Raw genomic sequence first — 21,087 nt, forward strand, 5'->3', positions numbered from 1 at the left:
CAGTCCATTCTGAAGGAGATCAGCCCTGGGATTTCTTTGGAAGGAATGATGCTAAAGCTGAAACTCCAGTACTTTGGCCACCTCATGTGAAGAGTTGACTCATTGGAAAAGACTCTGATGCTGGGAGGGATTGTGGGCAGGAGGAGAAGGGGACGACAGAGGATGAGATGGCTGGATGGCATCACTGACTTGATGGATGTGAGTCTGGATGAACTCCGGGAGTTGGTGATGGACAGGGAGGCCTGGTGTGCTGCGATTCATGGGGTCGCAAAGAGTAGGACACAACTGAGCAACTGATCTGATCTGATCTGATCTGGGTTGATTATCTGAGTAATTCTCATTCTCAGTAGTGGCATGCGTGTGTGCACTCAGCATGATGTCATGAGCACCGACTCCGCCCCGAGTGATGGGAACATGTGTAAATACATTTTTCTTCCCTATCAGGGCAAACTTTTTTTAATATCTGTTTCTTATCCTGCAGAGTATCTCAGAATTAATAAATAACATAGCTGGTAAATGTACCTTTGTCAGAAATGTGATCTCGAAGTCTAGTAAAACTTGGTGTGTTTTTTTTAATTGAAGGATAATTGCTTTACAGAATTGTGTTTTTTCTGTCAAACCGCAACATGAATCAACCATAGGTATACATATATCCCCTCCGTTTTGAAAAAACTTGGTATTTTTGTTTCAGGGTTTTAACATCAAAAGTGTACAATCACAAGGTTTTAAACTGAATGTCTGGGACATTGGCGGACAGAGGAAAATCAGACCATACTGGAGGAATTATTTTGAAAACACTGATATTCTTGTAAGTACTCCTTCAGATTCATCAGTTCATAATCTCTTCTGCCCTGTCTTACTAACATTTACCCTGTAATGATCTATCCTGTCAATAATTCCGTTGCTACAACATTGCTTTCTGTCACGATGAATTTAGGGCTAGCAGACAGATTGTGGAGCTTTGTGTAAGATATTTTGCTGTCGCTCAGTAACAGTGTTGTGCCCACACCCACCCTGGCAAATAAAGTATTTACTAATTACCATAGTGATTGGAACAACAGAAAAGTCAGAAGAGTGAGCCACTGACTCTGTCACTCCAAGAAAATCACTAAGTCATGGTATATCCCAAAGAGAGCAGTCAAGATAGTGAAGGTCCTAGAAACCAGGATGTATAAGAAATGGTTGAAAGACCTGAAGATGTCCTTCCTGGAAGAGAAAGTGCTTAGAACTGTTTCCAGTTAGTTTCATTGTGACTAGTTCTAGAGGACCGGGCAAGGAGCACTTTGGGGATTGTTAGGGTTTAACACAGAATAAGAACAAAAGTTTCCTGTAATTGTGACTGTCCAGAAGTAAAAGAAGCTGCTCACGCACTGGGATTCCCAGCTCAGGCAGCATTCACGCAGGCAGAGGCTGAGTCGAGCTGCCCGCTCACTGCCAAGTTCTCTAGAACTACTGTTTTAGGATTCTTGGAAATTTCACTGTCTATGTATGATTTATCCGATACTTCAGTCTCAGCTCCTTCAGCTCCCCTCCAGCGAGCTTGTCACCCACCCCACCTCAGCCACTCACTTTCATGGTTATACCCTGAAACCAGGGCCTCTCGTGAGCTTGGGTAGGAAAAAATGTTGCATAATATTTCCATTAACCTCTGACTGAAAGCTTGAATTTAATTATGATGAGGGACAATAAGCTGCAAAACACATTGATATCTTCAGAGCCAATAGAACTCGCCTTGCATCTCGGACAGCTTCCCTCTGTAAGACTACTTCCTAACAGGTCTCTTTCTACCGGCTCACTCCTATCAGCGTGCACACATCCTGTAGTTGCTCTTGTTTAAAACAAAGAACTCGTCTTCCTGTACATCCCCCCTGTAGACAATGTCCCATTCCTCAGCCTCTCTTTATAACAAGCTCCTTGAAAGAGTTTTCTGTGCTCTCTGTCTTCACTTCCTCTCCCTGCAGGCATCGGAACCCTCCATTCAGGCTCACTGAGGATCCTTAGTGCCGAGGCCCATGTTCAGATTTCATTACTTACCTCACTTGAACTGTCAGCCCACGAAACAGAGCTGGAATGCTGTCCTTGAAGCACTGTCTTTCCTTGGCTTCCAGAATTCCATCCTGTCTTGGTTTTTCTCTTGTCTCACTGGCTTCTTGTTGTAGTTCAGCTGCCCAGTCGTGTCTGACTCTTTTTGACCCCATGGACTGCAGCACGCCAGGCCTCCCTGTCCCTCACCACCTCCCAGAGTTTGCCCAAGTTCACGTCCATTTCATTGATGATGCCATCCAGCCATCTCATCCTCTGACACCCACTGCTACCCCTCCTCGATCTCCATCACTGTCTTCTCCTTATCTCCCAACCTCCAAATGTTGGAGCGCCCAAGTTCAGGCCTGTGCTTTTCTTCTCCAAGTCTCAGCTTAAGTGACCTCATCCACTTCCAAGGTGTGAATTACCACCTACGTGCTGGTGAGTCCCAAACTGTTCTCTCCAACCCTCAACTCAGTTTCATATACAGCCAGCTAACTATTTGACATCTGCACACCAGTGGCGAGTAAGTCCCTTCAATCTCAGTGTATCGAAAGCCAAATTCCTATCTTTATCCACCCGTTCCCAAACCTGCTTCTCCTCCAGTCTTCTCAGTGAATGGCAGTCCCATTCATCCCAAAACATTGAACTTACCCTGGGCCCCTTCTCCTCTCACCCCCCACCTCTGCCCTGTCAGCCAAACCTGTCAGTTCTGCCTTCAGAGCATGGAGGTAGAGTCTGCCCTCTTCTCTCCACCTCTACTGCTAGCATGCGATGGCTGCTGCAGGTTCATTCTGACCAGTTTCTTAAGTTCTGCCTTGCCTCCCCGAAGTCTCTCCTCAACACCATAGCTGTAGTGATCCTATCAAAACATATGCTTCCCAGCTCAGAGTAGAAGCCAAAGTTCTTGCAGTGGCCCACGAAGCCCCCCAGCTGCTGGCTTCTCTTCCCCTCTCACCTGGTCCCAGCCACACTGGCCTCCTTGCCATTCCTAGAAGACAGGCATGCTCCCACCTCCGGGCCTTTGTCATCACTGTTTCCAATGGTAGAATTCTTTTTCCTTAGATATGCTCGTGGTATAGTCCCTCACCTCAGGCACATCTTTATATATTACCTTTCTCCCCCACTGGAATGTAAGCTCCGTGAAGACAGGAACTTTGCCTTTTTTTTTGCCCCAACTGTTGTATCCCCAGTGCTTAGAAAAGTACCAAATAAATGAAATGGATCATCGTTATAGATGGATTCCGACACTAGGTAGAATGTGGAGGTCTATAACTTCTGAATTCCTTCTCAGCTCTCAGGTTCTGTGGTTCTGTATCATTGTGGGTCAGGTCCAGGGGCTTATTAATTCTGTGAACTGGATGGAGCATCTGCTTCACAGAGGGTTTATGAGAAATGGTAAATTCATTTATTTATCACAATTCTTAAATGGGAAATAATACCAAAATATAAAATTGAACTATCATCAAATCAGTAAACGCAGTTGAGTTACTGAGATGGGCATCACAAAGGCTCATCATATTTTTGGTCTGTGGTGAAGGTAAGTTCCAGTATATTCCTGGTGCCAAGTTGAAGATTTAAATGGATAAGAAGAAGATGAGACATATCCATCCATCCATTTATCCATCTATTCAGCCAACTATTCTTCCAAAATGTATTATATACCTTCTAGGAAAACAGAAGAGAAATGTTGGGGAGAAAAGAAAAATTTTCCCTTTAATACAGAAAGAGACTTCTTTTGTAATCTCAAATAATGTTTGAGATTTGAAATATAATTTTAGAAATTTTCAAATTTATGTAGAGGTCAAAAAAGTAATGTAATGAAACCCCATCATTCAGCTTCCTTAATTTCACTTTTGACAATCTTGTTTCATCTCCCCTACCACCACTTTATTTTTTTAAGTACTTTAAAGCAAATACAAGCCATCATATTATTTCACTTACAAATACCTGAAGTGTAGAAATCAGTCTTTAAATTGTGATACGAAACTACATGTTAGAAAAACTAAACATTTAGTCTTTCAAATCCCAAAAATCAACAAGGAAACTCCTGGAACTAATAAGTGATTGTAGCAAGTTTGCAGGATATAAGGCTAGTAAAAAAAAAGCTATAGATTCAAGTCAAATCATTATACCATACACCTTAAAGAGTTCTCTATGCCAATCATATCACAATAAAACTGGAGGGAAGAAAAAGCCATAGATTCTCTTTTGCTTTTTTGAGTCAAGAGTAGGGGAACAGCAGGTGATTGAGAGAAATCACAGTTCTATCTGTTCACCTGCTCCATTAGGTACTTTGAAAGAAATGTCCAAATAAGAGCTGTATATAAGGATGTTAATGTCTGTAAGGCTCCATGAAAAGGTCTCAGAAACTTCTAGGTCAGGGTAACTTTAAATTATTCTAACATGTTGAGGATAGACTGCAAGGGAGTTGTGATATGACCCTGGATTCTGCACTCCCCATTAGCTGAGAGAGCATCTGGGAATTATCATAAAATCAGTTCAGAATAACCCTACAGGAGCTTTCTGCAGCTATACTGCACTGTATCCAACAATATTTTGGATTCAGAGTCAAACCTTTTGTTATTTTCCAGTGTCGTTTGAGATTAAACAAGTCTTGAGGAGCAGCTGAGTCCCCAGGGTTAGATTCTAAGGCCCTGTGACTCTTAGCCTGTCTGCTCGTTTTGTAGCATCTTGGAGTGGCAGTGGTGATGGGTTATATTGGTTGTTTGTCTGTATTTAATAGTCTTCCACTGTTGGTTGAAAAGACCTATTATCCTAGACTCCACGCTGCCTAGAAGAGCAGGGTTGAGGCTTGACACATTTCGTTGCCTGGTTAACTCTTTTCAATTCTTTCTAGAGTGCCATAATAGATTCTTGCTTTAGAGCTGTGTCGACAAAGTGATCCAGCCTGCCTCTTGTTATTGTATAGCTCGTGAGCTAAGAATGGTTTTTACATTTTAAATTATTGGGGAAAAAATCAAAAGAAGAATAAGATTTTATGACACTTGAAAATTATATGAAATTCAAATTTCAGTGCCCATAAATAAAGTTCTTAGAACACAGCCATGTCCTTTTTTTTTTTTTTACATACTTTTTATGGTTGCTTTTGCACTGCAACAGCAAAGTTCAGTAGTTGTAAAAGGTTGTTTGGGCCACAAAGCCAAAAATATTTACTACCTGACCCCTTACAGAAAGTGCCAACTCTCACTTTCGAACATTGTATGTTTCTCTAGAGGTTTGAAAGAATCAGAGCAACTCCTAAAAGTACAGAGTTATTCTCAGGAATGATGACACTGAGAACATCTGACTTCAGCTTTATTAATTTGGGGGAAGTGACTAAGAAATTAACCCTGAGGTATGACAGAAGGGAGGGTATAGGATGCCTTCCCTTTCTCTCATGCCAAGAAATAACAGCCTTTTGATAGGTTAAAAGCACATCACTTTTTTTCAAGGTGTATGTTAATATTACTACCAAACTCCATTTACTTTATCATTATTGGTCTTATGTTTAAGCACAACATGGTTTATAAAATTTGTCATCATTTCCATATCCAAATGACATCAGGTGAGATAGAGCTCCACAACCGTCTCTTGTATTATCTCCATCTTATCAGTGCTCACACTTTGAGCATCAGTACTACTAGAGCACACGTAACTGAAAGCCACAGATTATCCAGAAAACTTCCTTGTCAGTCAGGTTCAGCCTCCTTTTAGACTTTTGCTCAGGCTATCAATAAAAAGCTACACTTTTTAGTGTCGTCTCTTCTTGTCTCCGCCTACCCCTCTGGTGGAAAAATACTTGGGAACGATAAATTGGCCAAAAGGTGGCAGCAGGAGGGAGGAGGCCCAGAACCAAGAGGAGAAACACAGAGCCCTCCATTCACATGCTGGGTAATCAGTCTCCAGATAATGCAGAGTTGGCTGAACTTCCATCCAGAAGAAAATCTTTTCCTCTAGGTGATCTTCCCTCAACCAAATAAAAATGTCAAAGCTGTTGCCAATGAAGATGTGAATTGGCTTTGCTTAAAGCATCATTCTCATTCTGAGTGCCATGGATTATAAGTTTTGGAGTAGGTTTATGACAATTTTTGAAGATCCATAGTGTTTTATAAGATCAATTAAAAGCACTGTATTTAACTTTCTCCGATACTGAGTGTTTTTTGATTATCTGTTTTTGGATTAAATTTAAATATATATATTGCATCACTAGCTTAACACCTATGTTATTTTTTTTTTAACACCTATGTTATTAATGAGAAAAAGAAAGGAAAAAAAAGAGGCTCTTCTTAACCATAGCGGGGAGCTTCCCTGATGGCTCAGAAGGTAAAGAATCTCCCTGCAGTGCAGGAGACCTGGATTCAATCCCTGGGTCAGAGAAGATCCCCTGAAAAGGGAATGGCAACCCACTCCAGTATTCTTGCCTGGAGAATCCCAGGGACAGAGAAGCCTCTGTCGACAGGGTCGCAAAGCGTTGGACACGACTGAACAGCTAACACTTAGCCTTAGCTATTGCCCAGAAACACACTTGCATGAAGAAACTGGGCAGCGCTGGGAAGGGAGTTACCAGGAGAAGCATGTGCCACCACAGAAAAACAGATTTGTGGGATCACTAAAGACTGGCTTGTGCTTATGACTTTTTCACTTGGCCCTTTTAATAAATGGGGCAGTGTTTTATAGCCTTCCTCCTGGAATTATGGTATGGTAGTTTTCAAATTTCATAAAAGTTATGTGAGAAAAATGCTAAATGATAGGGAGAATTTATGTACAGCTTAGGAAAATCCTCCTTTTGAATCTTTTAATGAAAACGTTTTTGTGAAATTTCATGTCAAAGCCATAAATAGCAAGTAATTTGAAAGTGAAAGTTGCTCAGTCATTTCCGACTCTGCAACCCCATGAACTATACAGTCCATGGAGTTCTCCTGGCCAGAATACTGGAATGGGTAGCCTTTCCCTTCTCCAGGGAATCTTCCCAACCCAGGAATTGAACTGGGTTCTCTTGCATTTCAGGTGGATTCTTTACCAACTGAGCTATCAGGGAAGCCCAACAAGTAATTTAGCAAGTAATTAAAAGTTAAAACTTCCTTCTTATTGACTTTAAGCCTCTGAATTCTTTGGTATTTGACTTGTCATCTTTCTTTGTCTACTGTTAAAACTCTCTTTCAGTTTCTGATTATTCTCTCCCATCTGTCTGTTTTTAATCTTATCAAACATTGACTTTTTTTTAAGTTTATTTATTTATTTGACTTGGAGAAGGCAATGGCACCCCACTCCAGTGTTCTTGCCTGGAGAATCCCAGGGACAGGGGAGCCTGGTGGGCTGCCAGCTATGGGGTCGCACAGAGTCGGACACGACTGAAGCGACTTAGCAGCAGCATTTATTTAACTGCATCAGGTCTTAGTTTTGACATGCGAACTCTTAGTTGCAACATGTGGGATCTAGTTCTCTGACCAGGGATCGAACCGCCACCCCTGCTTTAGAAGTGTAGTCTTAGATGCTGGACCACCAGGGATGCTCCAAACACGATTTCTTAACTGTATCTTTTTTTTTTTTAATGGCCTCGCCACACAGCTTGTGAGATTCAGTTCCCTGACCAGAAATTGAACCTAGGCCCAGGCAGTGAAAGCCTTGGATCCTAACCCCTAGACTACCAGCGAATTCCCATTACCTGTATCTTTAGTTGTATTCTCAGCCTCTTCTACTGTTACCGTCTTACTCACACCTTTTGATCCCAAACACATGTTTTCCTGCTTTGTAATCTGAGCCCAGATCTCCCTCCCAGGCATCACCTGACCCTTCTCCCCTCCCAGACATCATCTTTTTCTCTTGCCTGAGTGAATATCATTTTAATCCACTCTAGACTCCCAAGTAGTTCTCAAAAGATCTCTCAAAAGTAGATCTTTTGTATTGAGGTTCACTCTCCCATTGCATTCCTTCTTTCTACATCTGTGTTTATACTGGGTGTGCTACTTTGAAAATATGAGACACACCAGTGGAAAAATAAGCTACCAGCATGTTCTGCAAAGTGAGTTATCACACAGTCTCAAATTTTGTATCTCTGTGGTATGCAATGACATTGAGTCAGAAGAATATTAACAATAACAATAATAAGACTACAAATAAGTACTGAGACCAAACACATCCATCCTTCCTCTTCCTGTGATTCTCCATGAAGGAAACACAACTGGAAACATAGGGTGGTCTTCAGAGAAAAGGCTGAACCTGGTCCCTGGTATAATGTTTAACACTAGCGACTCTAAATACAGTGCAGCCTGGCAGGCTACAGTCCATGGGGTTGCAAAGAGTCGGGCACAACTTAGAGACTAAACAACAATAACTTAAGCAAAGGAATTTTAATTTTTTTTTCTTTCAAGAGAGTGCAAGTTTTCAGAGTAGCACAGAATTATAAGCCTCCTAAAGGTGGGAGCTGAAGATTGGTTTTCATTGTGTTTTTCAATGAATATGTTATTTTAAAAGGATGTTTCCATTATGCCGTTAAATAACAATTCTAACTTCCTTAAAGAGAGTTTGAAATTTTGATAATTTTTAAGATTAGCAACTGGGAGAACATTTAATACACTGATTTTAAAAAGGACTACAAAATTATATACCTAATTTTCTTCTTAAATTTCCATATGGAGAAGAATTAGAAGAGAACTTTCATAGGAAATTAAAATAATGAATGTTCTTGGGTTCTGTAACTATTTTTCTTTCTTTTTTGGTCTTACCTAATTTCCCTTATTATATCGATGTTATTTATGCAATAAATAAAATACAGTGATGAGAGAGAAAGCTTGGGATTTGTAATTTACAGTAAATCTCAAAACTTCTCTTACTCTGGCAAAGCCTCTACACCTGCTGTTTCCAGTATTTGATCTTAACCTCCCAGCCTCTGAAGGTGGGAATGGGAGGGACATCACTGGAACCTGAAGACAGCTAACAGTTCATAATCAAAATGGTACTTCCCGAAGGATGACGTTCGAGCACTACAGGATTTGTAAATGTCTGCAAGCACCGTCCCTTCCTTTCTGGGACACAGAACAGCAGAGTGTTTAAGAACAACTGAGGGGCCTTCCCTGGTGGTCTAGTCCCAAAGACTCCTTGCTCCCAATGCAAGGGCCCTGGGGTTTGATCCCTGGTCAGGGAGCTAGATCCCACTGCTGCAACTAAGAGTTTGCATGCTGCAACTAAAAATTCCGCAACTAAGATGTGGCACAGCCAAATAAATAATTTTTTTAAAAACTGGGTACTTTACTGTCACATATGCCTGAGTTTGAATCTCCTTTTTGTCATGTACTAGATGTGACTTGGGCCAAGTTACTTAACTTCTTTGGGCTTATGTTTATTTATGTATAAAATGGGATAAAAATGAAATCTAGGGACGTCCCTGGTTGGCTGAGTAATTAAGACTCCAAGCTCCCAATGCAGGGGCCTCAGGTTCATTCCCTGGTCAAGGAACTAGATCCCAAACACTGCAACTAAGAGTTTGCGTGTTGCAACTAAAGATCCCGCATTTCACAGTACAAGTAGACCTGGCATAGACAAATAAATTAAAATAGATATTAGAAAAAATGAAATCTGTCTCATGGAGTGATGATGAGGATTAATAAAGTAAATCTAGGATAAAGAATGCTTAGTGAATTCCCATTAAATGTAGCTATTTTTATCCTACTTGGCTCACCTTCTTACTTTGGAGCTTTGCTGGAGGTATCTTCTGGGCATCTTAATGAATTAATCAGTTTATTTTGTGTCCATTGTTGACACGAGTGACCAGCTCAGTTTCTGTATGCTGTGCTAACATGAACTCTGCCGATGAGGAATCATCTGCTCCTTCACTAGAAACTGCCCTGTCTTTTTCCATATCTGCTCATTGAAATAACCTTCTTCTTTCACTTTACAGATATATGTAATTGACAGCGCAGACAGAAAAAGATTTGAAGAGACAGGTCAGGTAAATAATTGTTCTGTTGAGATATTTCCCAAACAACTGCGTATTCATTAATCAACTTTGTAAATGTATAAGAGTGAGGAAAAGTATTTTTTGTTTAACCTCTGCAATTTAGACAAGACAGTCAATCTGGCAAGCAGGCAAAATACCACTTGCCTAAAAAGAAATTAGTTGAGAATTCTTTAAACAATTTTTCGTTTAAAGGCTTTTAGTTTTAATCAAATTAAATAAACAAGATATAAGCAAATGGAACTTACCGCCATGCCCAAAAGCTCTCCAGGTTTCTTCCCAGGCCACAGAGAAGTGAACCCAAAGGACAGTTCACCTACCATTTCTGTGTGCATTTTTTTTCAATACCAACTTAATTGATCCGAGGGTAACTTGGACAAATTAGAAGGTATGGGAAGAAATATGCAAGCCATGACTAAGCTGCTCTTCTTTCCAAGCCAAGAGATAGGTATACTTTGAATATTGCTTCCAGGGCAGGGTGCGTGTCAGCGTGATTACATGATACAGTTAGCAAATGCAATTTTACATAGAGACGCAGTGGATATAGACCATTTTACCCAGGCTGACTACTAAGTGAGCAATAGCATGGAGGTCTCTGGGGAAGCGTGCTTATATTTTTACATTTTAGTACAGCCCTTGGCCAGTGACCTAAACCACCACACACGGCCTTCCAAAGGTAGAAGTCCCCACGTTCATGTTCCTTTTCCCTGGAAATTAGTTTGAGAACTCGCCTGGAGACAGCCCTTCTCCCTTCTATACCTCGATGATTTCTGGACCATCACTCATGTGAACCAGTGCTACACATGAACTTGGGGCTGAAAGGTGTCAGACAGGGATCTGCCCATCAAACCATCCAGTTCTCTCTGACAGCTCCAGTGTTTTAACTGGCCAAAGTGTGGGTCGAGGGAGGAAGGGGTTGGTCCTGGCTTTTAGGTAAGTATATACCTTCTCCTGGACTTGTTGCAGACAGAATTAACATACAGTTTAGATCCCAAACAATCACCTAAAACTCAGAGACCTTGTCAGATAGACTAACGCAGTTACTTTAGGATGTGGGTTTGAGGAAATGTAATGCACATGCATGCATGTTTTGGAGATAGAGATTGATGAACCAGAATTATAGTCTCTAAAGCAACTGTCATTTTTATTCAAGTTTTTAAAAATATATATGTATCTGTACATATATACATATGTATATGTGTATATATATGCATTGAAAGTTATTTGCATATAATAACCTTGGGTAAGTTTTAAATGTCTAACCACAACTTTTGTTCTCCCTTGAGTTTCTCTAAGTATGATTTATGAATCCCCCTATAACAGAACTACTTTATTAGTAGGAGTACATGCAGATTCCTGGGCCCTGGCTTAGACTTTCCAAAGTCAGCATCTTTGGGCTGGGCCCAGAAATCTGCCAGGGGATTCTTCCACACGCTCAAGTTTGAGAACTACTGCCCTTGAAAGTTACTAGTTGATCAGCTTAACTTTTATTTAGTTTCAATTAGAAGTACATGGTTAAATATCATAGATTTCGTCCCCCTCTTCCCCATCTATTCCCCAAATGATCCAGGAACTAGCTGAATTACTGGAGGAAGAAAAGCTAAGTTGCGTGCCCGTGCTCATCTTTGCTAATAAGCAGGATCTGCTCACAGCAGCCCCTGCCTCTGAAATTGCAGAAGGACTGAACCTGCACACCATCCGCGACCGATTCTGGCAGATCCAGTCTTGCTCAGCTCTCACAGGAGAGGGCGTTCAGGTGAGGTCACCGGAGCGCTCGGTCACCTGGCAACCAAGGTAGCCTGTCTCATTGGTTGCACGGATCTAGATAGAAAAAGATATGAAACAAATAGCCTTTGATGGACAGATGAACCATTCCAGGATGTGGAGGGCCTGGAGGCGTCTGATTCTTTCCTACTTAGCAACCAATCTGATATCATTAACTGGTCCAGGAAAGCCAGAGATAAACCACCCCACACAAGCAACAAGCTGCCCCATTAGGGAGGAGGTCGGAACAGAAGATTTCAAAACTGCTTTCCCAACTCTAGGATTCTCTGATGACTGGGCTGAGGGTTTTGAGTTGAATCTGCTATTATGGATGCTAATACCAGTGCTCTGTTACCTGGCACTCTCAAGGTAACAGAGCCATAAACCACACACTAGTTATCCTAGAAGTGTTTCGTTTTTTTCTGTAGGCTGTCTCAGCTACCCTCAGGGTTGGTGTCTATTTCCTGCTGCTTTGGGTTGGTGTCCCACAGGGAGGCTTCTGCCGCCTAAAAGCCTTACGCTTTACACCGAGGAACTGTGTACCGGAAGAGCAGGCTCCCCTTCATTTGATATTAATTTGGGACAGAACACGATGGTAACCCAGACACCAGAGAGGCAGTGTCCTCAAAGAATGATCAACAATTGCAGCTCTGACGCATCCTGCCAAGCAACCTCAAGCCAGTCAACCCTTAGAGTCAGCACTCTAGGACCGCTTCTTGATTCTGAAGCCCCCAGCATGCCCCCTACGCCTTATTTTCAACATCTGGTATACCTGCCAGGGTGGTGACACAGTGCCGTGAGAACGGGACAGTACCGCTGCAGGGTGCTGTGAGGGGCCAACAGCGTCTAGAGAGATGGCATCTCCCCTCATTGCCGTAGGGCGTGTGTCTGGTGGTGTGGCCAGTTTGCTTTTCTGTGATTTGGTGTGTTGGGTTTGGTTCTCCATCGTTGTCCAGCAGCCTCTTTCCATTTCCCTCCTAACACTCTTCTTCCCTTTCCCTGCAGATATTTGACAAATGTAATCGCTTTTATCTCCAGCAAATAATCACTTCCTAGAGTTATCTCACTTGTTCCATCTGTGCGCTGCCTGTTTTTTTCCCTTTGTGTTACACAAACTGCCAGGGCCCCTTCTGTGCTTTGCCACTGGATCTGAGGGCAGACCAGTTAGCACAAGACAAGCGCCCCTGCTCCAAACCCTTCCATACCTGCTCTCAGAAGCTCTTGGGGCGTGTGTGTGTGTGTGTGTGCGTGCTCTTAGAAGCTCTTGGGGTGTGTGTGTGTGTGTGTGTGTGTGTGTGTGTGATGTAGCCAGAGGTGGTTTCAGCTATGTCCCCAAAAGGGAAGCTGGAGCTCTGTGAGTCTCTGTGAGGTTTAGGTTTGGGGAGGGGGCAAGTGTTAAGTCTCATCTATTTCCTTTCTTCTTTACTAGATTGTGGTTATAAAGCAATATATTCTTGGGAATTACCTGGCGGTCCAGTGGTTAGGACTCTGTATAGGGGGCCCAGGTTCGATCCCTGATCAGGGAACTAAGATCCCACAAGCCCCACAGTGTGTTCAAAAATAAATATGTACGGCAATATATTCTCATTGTTAATCATATCAAAGTACTGCTGCTGCTGCTGCTAAGTCGCTTCAGTTGTGTCCGACTCTGTGCGACCCCATAGACGGCAGCCCACAAGGCTCCCCCGTCCCTGGGATTCTCCAGGCAAGAACACTGGAGCGAGTTGCCATTTCCTTCTCCAATGCATGAGAGTGAAAAGTGAAAGTGAAGTTGCTCAGTCGTGTCCAACTTTTACCGACACCACGGACTGCAGCCCACCAGGCTTCTCTGTCCATGGGATTTTCCAGGCAAGAGTACTGGAGTGGGGTGCCATTGCCTTCTCCATCAAAGTACTACATAAAATTAAAAACTAAAAAGTTCTTTCATTTCCTCTAATCCCACTCAGCAATGAAACGATCATTAATAGTTTTATTCTTCCTAGGTCTCCTCTATAAAATTATAGTCACATATATGGTTGTATGTGTCGATCAGGTTTTGAATTAACTGGGTATTTTTCAGCTTAATTTACAAGTTGGTCCAACAAGTCTGTTACAACCCAGGATGTTTTTGCATAGGGAAATTCTGATCATTTTAGTTAGCTTTTTACTTTTAAACAAAAATCAAGTTTTACCTAAAGTATTTCTCTCAATTGTGCATAAGATGGTGCTCATTGGGCCTAGGGTTATTTTGGTGAGGGTAAAGGCCCAGGAAAAGAAACAGCTTTCTTGTGTTTATACAGACCACTTCAGCAAGAGGACTATGCCTCTCTCAAATTGTTTAGAGCCCAAATGTAGAAAGTAGAGGATCTTGAGTTTGGGGACTCTAAAGGTGGAGCTTAAGAAAAGAAATACATTTTGTATGCGTACTCCTAAGAAAGTGGGAACTGACAGCTGTGTGATCTTTTTTCCCTTGGCCAGAGTGTCAAAAGGAAGAAAAAGCAAAGCTGGAACTAGCAGTGAGGCTCTTGTTTCTTCAGCCAGCCTTAGGGATATGAAAGGGAGGAGCTAGGGTCCCCTCAAATCAGTCTTTAGAGGCTCTGTATTCAGGTCAAGGGGGCTTCCTCAGAGGAGGTGGGAGGACGCGGCGGTCATTGTCTTCCCAGCCTACACCCCTCCCACCCTGGCTAGGCAGAGATGAGAATGGACTCCCTGCTCCCAACTGTCGATCTGCCATAGAAAGGGAGTTCCCTTTAAGCCACAGGATCTTCAGGCTGGGACAGAGGCCTGAGCTACCAGACAGAGGGTGGGGGCAGGCAGGAATCAAGTCAGACAGTCCTGTATGGTTTGATTTTGTTAGAAAATTCTTCCCAGATCAGGGACCTTCAGCAACTAGGTTCACAGGAAGTGCGAGATCATGAGAGATCCAGCAAAGAACCATGAGCAAGAAAAATAATGATCTGATGTGGAGGAGAAATAGTTTGAAGGTCACTTAATTAGTTTAGTAGATAGTACCATGGTGTATAGAATTGGGTACTTAAGACTGGGATTTCAAGGTTAATGAGATTAGATTATGGTTAATAGAATGATATAAATTTAGAGAATTTAACCATTATTTGAAATGGGTTATTTAATAAAAATGTTAATTAAGAAGGGAATCTGCTGTCTATTGTCCTTTAATGGCAACCTTTGGGGACTGGAGAAAGGTCGTGGAGTTTTCTGTGGAAACAACATTCATTGTGAGGCACTGATTGACCATGTCACTCTTAGGTAATACCTTTGACCTAAGCTCTTGCCCACTCAGCCAATTTCTTGTTTTTCATTTGAAAAAGAGTTACGTAGAATTCTTTTCCCTGCATTGCTTAGTTCAAGAGCAGGCCTTTTAATGACTCGTACTAATTAAGGCTTTAAGTATTCCTAAAAATGAAAGACTTTACTTTCAGACAGAGATTCTGTGAAAAAGTTACTTAAAATTCCGTAACTTCCTATCTCATCTTCCCATTCTACCCTCCCCACCCATGGCCCCCTGAAAGCTGGTCAGCAATGGGGAGAGCTACCAAAATGCTCAGTCGTGATAGGGGTCAAGCAACTGGGACCACAGCCCTAATGACCCTGAAAGAAAATATACAGAAGTCAAAAAAAAAAACACCTGGAATTTCCGTTACTGTTCCAGATATTTAAAAACAACTGTCTTTTTACATTGTTTTATGTGTATGCCTGATCAAATGCATTTGCGAAGCCTGTCCTGTGCTGATAAATAACCCTCGAGTGGGTGAGTCGGGGGAACACATCTGCTAGGTGAGGAGACTACTCGGGCAGGGAACTCATTTCTCCTTAGCCAAGCAGCTTAAATACATGATTCGAGATTGTGGAAGTTAGTGATTCCTGAGGTGGATTTCGGGTTCTTGTTTTACCTGATATTCTGATGGCAAATACCTGCAGCCAGGCAGTCCCTGGCTCTGGATGTGGAAATTGGCTTTTGCGGGTTTCTAGAGAGTTGGGAACCGGTCTTTGTCTGCCTGACTGATGTTGATGAGGAGGCAGCCCATCACATAATTAAAGCAGGTTTTCAGGGGGAGCTGTTGAGAGCAGAGGCAGGTAAGGGGCACTAAAAGCTGAAGGAGAGCATCAGTCTTGGAAACTCTGCCAGGGAGAGCCCCGTAATCCAGAGGAGTGGTCAGAGAGACCCAGTTATGTCAAGCAGATGAAGGCAGGGCAAAGCGAAACTGAACTGTGTCCGGGAGGGAAAAGCCACGGCCCCCTCCAGCAGAACCCCTTGCAAACACGGAGCAGCCTCCGTCTGCATCCAGGGTTGCCAGGGTTTCTCGTAAACAACACCTAACCCTGGGACTCTTCTCTGCTTTTCCTTGGGTGTCTGGAAAATAGTGAACAAAGGATCTGGCTGAGAGTCAGAGAAAGGTGTACAGAAATCAGTCCCTCTTCCACCTGCAGACCTGATTGTGAATCCCAAACCACAGCTCTCCCTGGCGGTGGTAGTTTCAGGTATTTGAAGACATTGCCTCCCCAGAACTGTGTGTGTGTGTTTAATTAAAATTATACTGCTTTAGAATTTCCTTTCAAAGCAGAGATCAGCAGTTTCAACCTGGGCTCTAACCTTAGTCATAACAGAGATCTGCCTACACCAGTAGCTTCAAGCTAGCAGAAGGTTCTCCTGGGTATTGCTCTCCATGCCCCCACCTCACATCCATACCTTCTTTTCACATCGCTCCCATATGCCCTGTCTTCCTTCTCCGAGCAGGAGCCGTAATCCGGCTCAGAGAGCTCTCACCTTCACAGAAAGGGCCTCTAGCAAGGGCCTCTAGCCATCTGAGTCCTGCCGTGTGAGCTGTCCTTCGGAGTGCCTCACAGATGAACTCTAAACTAGCCCAGGTTCTTGTTTTTGTTTCTTTTTCCTTGATCCGAGGGAAACTTTTTTTTTAATATGCCAACAGAATTTCAATATTTTTTTAAAAAATAACATTTACAACCTCTTTCTAGGCCTGGTTCAGTTATTTTTGACTCCCAGGGTGTATGGAACTGCTTATCTGCAAGTCAGACCTCAGGTTTATTTTTAAATTTTCAACCCTCTCTGTAGAGTAGGAAAGCAAGCTTGGGTCATGCAATTTTGCTACCTCTCTGGGGCAGTGCCTTTTGTCACCAGAAAAAGTATTAATAGCAAGCAATATTTTATGTATGCTGCCTCCAGCTGCTCCTTGACCCTGGGGGCCCAGTGGCACAAAGGAATGGGCTGCATTGCTCACACGGGCCTGAGCAATTACTGATGTGACGGTGTAGTCCTCGTGGCATTAAACAACCAGACCCACCCAACCATGGCTGCCACTGCTCCCTTCCTTCCTACCACTGAGCAGTGACGGATGCATTGCAGAGAGATCAGAGTATGAGGGGTGCACTCTTCCCATAGAAAGGGCATCATGCCTTTAATCCCGAAATGGAGAGCTCTGTGATCAAGTAGGTTTCCACCCATGTGATTAGGGGCCACCTTCCATTTTTCCCAGTGGTTAGTAGGGAATAATCCCATGACATGGTAGAAGTTATTTCCTCTGCAAGAGGCCAGAGAAAGCTCAGTATTTGAGGTTCAGTGTCTCTCCTAAGCCAATCAATTCAAATTCAGTTTCAGCAAGGTTGGTCGGGGGGAGGGGCAGTGGAGGAAGAAAGGGAGGACTATACCATGAGATTGTCAGCCCTGTGAGGAAGATCCAGTTTGCAGAAATTTGGTCAAACCAGTTGACAGTAAAGGTTCAGCCCTTAAACAAACCTACGAGTTCATTTCCTTCTTTGGAAGCAGAGCAGTAACCTGCTTCAGGTAAACTATCACCTTTTTCTCAGTCATCTGTTTAAAAGAAAATCAAAGCCTTGCTAAATTAAGGCCAGAGTGATGTGGCTGCTGATTTAAGGTTCCTCCTCTTGCAATGATGTTGTCTCTAAAGAGAGAGATTCCGCTGGAGATGGCAGGCTTGCAGCGAGTTAATATGCTGGGATCGTGCTGTGATATAAAAATGTAGGATTCCACAAGTATCAGTACCTGGCAACCTAGGAATCTTGAGAGGTGAGTGGCCGGAAACAGCTTCTGGCACCTTCAGAGCTGCAGCAGAGCCACGCCGGGCGCTTGTCTGGGGCTGTTCCTTCTCATGCCCCTGTGTTCAGCTGAAAGTCATAAGAAAAAAAACTGCAGTTGCTCCCTCTGCCAACTTGAGGGTAAGCACAGCTTCTCCCTAAGCCTGAGGCAGAGCTCCTCCCCCGGCACTTGCTCTCAGTCATTGAGAAATGGTCAGTGGTGCACTCGCGCGGGCGCTGGAACTATATTGCCTGGGTTCACAGCCCGCCTCTGCCACGCATTCTTCTGTGCCACCATTTCCTCATACCTAAGTACCTACTTCAAAGGGTTGTTACAAGGATTAAAAGAAATTAATTAAGTGTCTGCTGCTGGGTTGGGAAGATCCCCTGGAGGAGGACCATGGCAACCCATTCCAGTATTCTTGCCTGGAGAATCCCATGGACAGAGGAGCCTGGCAGGCTATGGTCCATAGGGTCGCAAAGAGTCAGACAGGACTGAAGTGACTTAGCAGGCAGGCAGGCCAGCCATCGTGCGAAGTTCTGTAAACACCACCCCAAGCCAGTCTGGCATGGACCCTCCCCTCAGGAATCTTTCCTTGCCAGTGGGCACCTTTGAGGTAATATCCTTGTTGACTGTTGCCTCCCTGACACCTCCCAGCTCCAGTTCAGGTCCTCCTCTGGTAAGTAACAGGAAAGGCACAAACCCCCAGCCTCCAAACACTTTAGACAGATCAGCCTTCCTGAACCAGAGCGGAGTTAAGTCTTCCCAGCTTCCCATACTCCAGGTTGCAGGCAGCAGCTATGGAAAGTGCCCCCGCCCCGCCCCGCCCGCCAGCAGGTCAGCTGGTGGGGCCCGACCTCTGAGCGCCCTCTGCTGGCAGGACTGGGGCTCTCACACACATCTGGAGGACACTGCCCCTCAGCAGGGCTCCCCATTCAAATCCCCTCTGCCTCCATAACAGATACCCAGTAGAAAGCTGCCCCTCACCCTCCACGTTCTGCCTTGGGTTCCTGCAGCTGAGTAAATATTTTTCCTATCTCTTTGAGTGCATTCATGTTGAGTTACATACAATAAAAGAAGCCCAGCCCCCTCTGTAATCAGCCGTAAAACAAGAGGGAAGACAGTATTCAGTGGGAACACTGCTCTTGATTTCTCTAAGATGATTTGATAAAATAGTGCAAGTCTCTGTAGATCAGGAAATATTGAGGTACGCACCTTTGATGGTGTTTGTGCGGGTTCCTACAGATGGAAAGTGCCACGTAAGTGCTGAGCTATTCACCTTAGAAGGCAAAGAGAAGATGGTTATCTTATTCATCTCTCTTTTATTTGTAAAATCTTTTTTGTCTCCTGGCAGGTGATCTTTTTTTTTTTTCCTGGAAACCAATTAGCTCCTAAAATTAAACATCCTTCTCTTGAAATTAGTCCTTTTCATAAAAATGGTCTTAAAATTGGCCTCAGCTTTTCAGAGTAAGCCACTGACCCAGTTGTAATCGGAGTCCACCCTCTCTCACCTCGCCATCCACCCCACCGCGGTCCCTGCTGCTGCCAGGTGCTGTCCACCTTTGTGAGGTTTTGTGCAGTGGGCCATGGCCAGCCTCCTCTAAGGTCTGCTCTGGGACAGCCATCAGATACTCTGCTTCTCCCAACCAAGTGCTCTGATGGCAACTGGCGGAGTTTTAATCACTGTAAATTCAGGTTATGGTCAGATTAGCCAGGAGATAGGATGCCTGCTGGTTGTTTTGCCGTGATGTATTGTTTATGGGATTAATGCTCCGAATGGCCAAGGGTGTCAGCTGATATTTATTACTTTAAGCTGTCTCAGCTGTTCAGGTTCAACGACTAGCTCCCTGGTCACAGGAAATGCAGGGCTCTGAATGTCATGTATGCCCTGAGACGTCTGTGTGTGACAGAAGCAGGGGAAAAGAGAGGGGGTGCCTTGCAGGAGCCTCCTTCGATTTTATTCTGGGCTTCTGAGAATTCTGCGCAACTCTTAGGGTCACACAGACTCTGGGGAAAGTGAGCTTTCAGGGATGGCTCCTAAGGGGGTTGAAAAAGAGGTCGTCTCTGGTGGGCCTGGGATCCACAAGATACGCCACCTGCCAGGTGGCTGTACATAGACATTGTGTGGATTTTACCTCTGTCCTCCAGCCTTCTAAGAGAGGACACGTTCAAGGTTACTGTGCCTTTAAGGGAACCTTCTCCCCAGTCCCTCTGCTTGGTACTGCTTAAAGCTGCAAGAACCAGGCCAGGCCCCTTTAAACCTTCCCTGGTGCTGCACAGAGAAAAATGAATACACATTGCCCCAGTGTGTGTCTAGTAACGCGCACTGCAGTCGGTTTGTTTTTCCAAAAAGAAATTTAATTTAGCCCAAGTGTACCCTGTCACACTGTAAACACACCGGGGCACCAGAAGGGTGGCTGATTATTGAATTTAATGCCCTAGCAAAGGTCAGCTTTTAGAAAAAGCCAAAAATGGCTGGAATCTGTCCTGATAGCTCCTCAATCAGGCCTGGGATCCAGGCAGATGTGTTTATTTTTTCAGAGGGAGTTCCTGAGGACCCATCTCAAGTTCAGGCTCTTGACACTCCCCCTCCCGTCTCCCTTCAACCTCTCAGAGGCCTCCCCACTCCTCCCTAGGAGGTCACTGTCCCTGGTCACCCAGGTGGGCCCCTGGGGCAGGCAAGCGCCATTGAGCCCGTGGCTGGGGAGGGAGGACCCGGGACCTTCTCTCTTTCCCCTCGAGGGCTGGAGTGTGTGGTGCCTTACTTACAACTAACACTGCCTCTCTACCCATTTCCCTCAAAGGACGGCATGAACTGGGTCTGCAAAAATGTCAGCGCAAAGAAGAAATAAAATCTCGACAAATGGAGATGCGGGAGCTGAATTCTGTCCTGAAAAACACTAATTTGCTGCTTTCTGACCAAATGTTTTTCCATCTGTGTACAGCTACAGCTGTATGAAGAGAAGGAGCAACACCATTTAAAAAGAATCCCCATTCCAGCCGTAGATTTAACTGATCTCTGAGGCTCAGTATCATTTTTCAAATAAAGGAATTATATTATTTCTTCTGCATAATTGAAATAGTATTAAATATCTCAAAGCACATGATTAGAAAATGAGATCTTTTAAATGAGCAAGAGATTGCATTGCAGTTTAGACAATTCCAGTGGGCTTTTTTCTTTCAAAAAAAAAAAAACAGTGGGGGAGAGAGGAAGAGGACCACAGTTTAGGCTGTGGTCATTTATTTCCTGACCTGTCCTTACTTTCCCCCGTGGTTTTGAAGCCAAGATAGT

The 21,087-nt window shown here is 43.8% G+C and overlaps 1 protein-coding gene and 1 long non-coding RNA gene across 3 annotated transcripts in view; one reads left to right on the top strand and one right to left on the bottom strand.

Annotated features, from left to right (window-relative positions):
* The window catches only part of ARL3 (ADP-ribosylation factor-like 3), a 30,176-nt gene extending 9,307 nt beyond the window's left edge, over nucleotides 1-20,869 (top strand). The window contains exons 3-6 of the mRNA XM_010859431.1: nucleotides 692-808; nucleotides 9,923-9,973; nucleotides 11,550-11,735; nucleotides 20,600-20,869. Coding sequence (XP_010857733.1) covers nucleotides 692-808; nucleotides 9,923-9,973; nucleotides 11,550-11,735; nucleotides 20,600-20,647 — 402 coding nt within the window. The 3' untranslated portion in view covers nucleotides 20,648-20,869. The remainder of the gene's footprint in view (nucleotides 1-691; nucleotides 809-9,922; nucleotides 9,974-11,549; nucleotides 11,736-20,599) is intronic.
* LOC105002666 overlaps nucleotides 11,745-21,087 on the bottom strand; it is a 9,737-nt gene continuing 394 nt past the window's right edge. The window contains exons 2-4 of one of the 2 annotated variants that reach the window (XR_827010.1): nucleotides 19,011-19,074; nucleotides 17,763-17,884; nucleotides 11,745-11,800 (exon numbers count right to left, since the gene is read on the bottom strand). This is a non-coding gene — a long non-coding RNA (uncharacterized LOC105002666). Of the gene's footprint in view, nucleotides 11,801-13,501; nucleotides 17,885-19,010; nucleotides 19,075-21,087 lie in introns of those variants that run through there. The other variant, XR_827009.1, reaches the window with a different exon arrangement.

Source organism: Bison bison, unplaced genomic scaffold, assembly GCF_000754665.1.
Source record: "Bison bison bison isolate TAMUID 2011002044 unplaced genomic scaffold, Bison_UMD1.0 scf7180017864456, whole genome shotgun sequence".
In the NCBI taxonomy this organism is placed as follows: domain Eukaryota; kingdom Metazoa; phylum Chordata; class Mammalia; order Artiodactyla; family Bovidae; genus Bison; species Bison bison.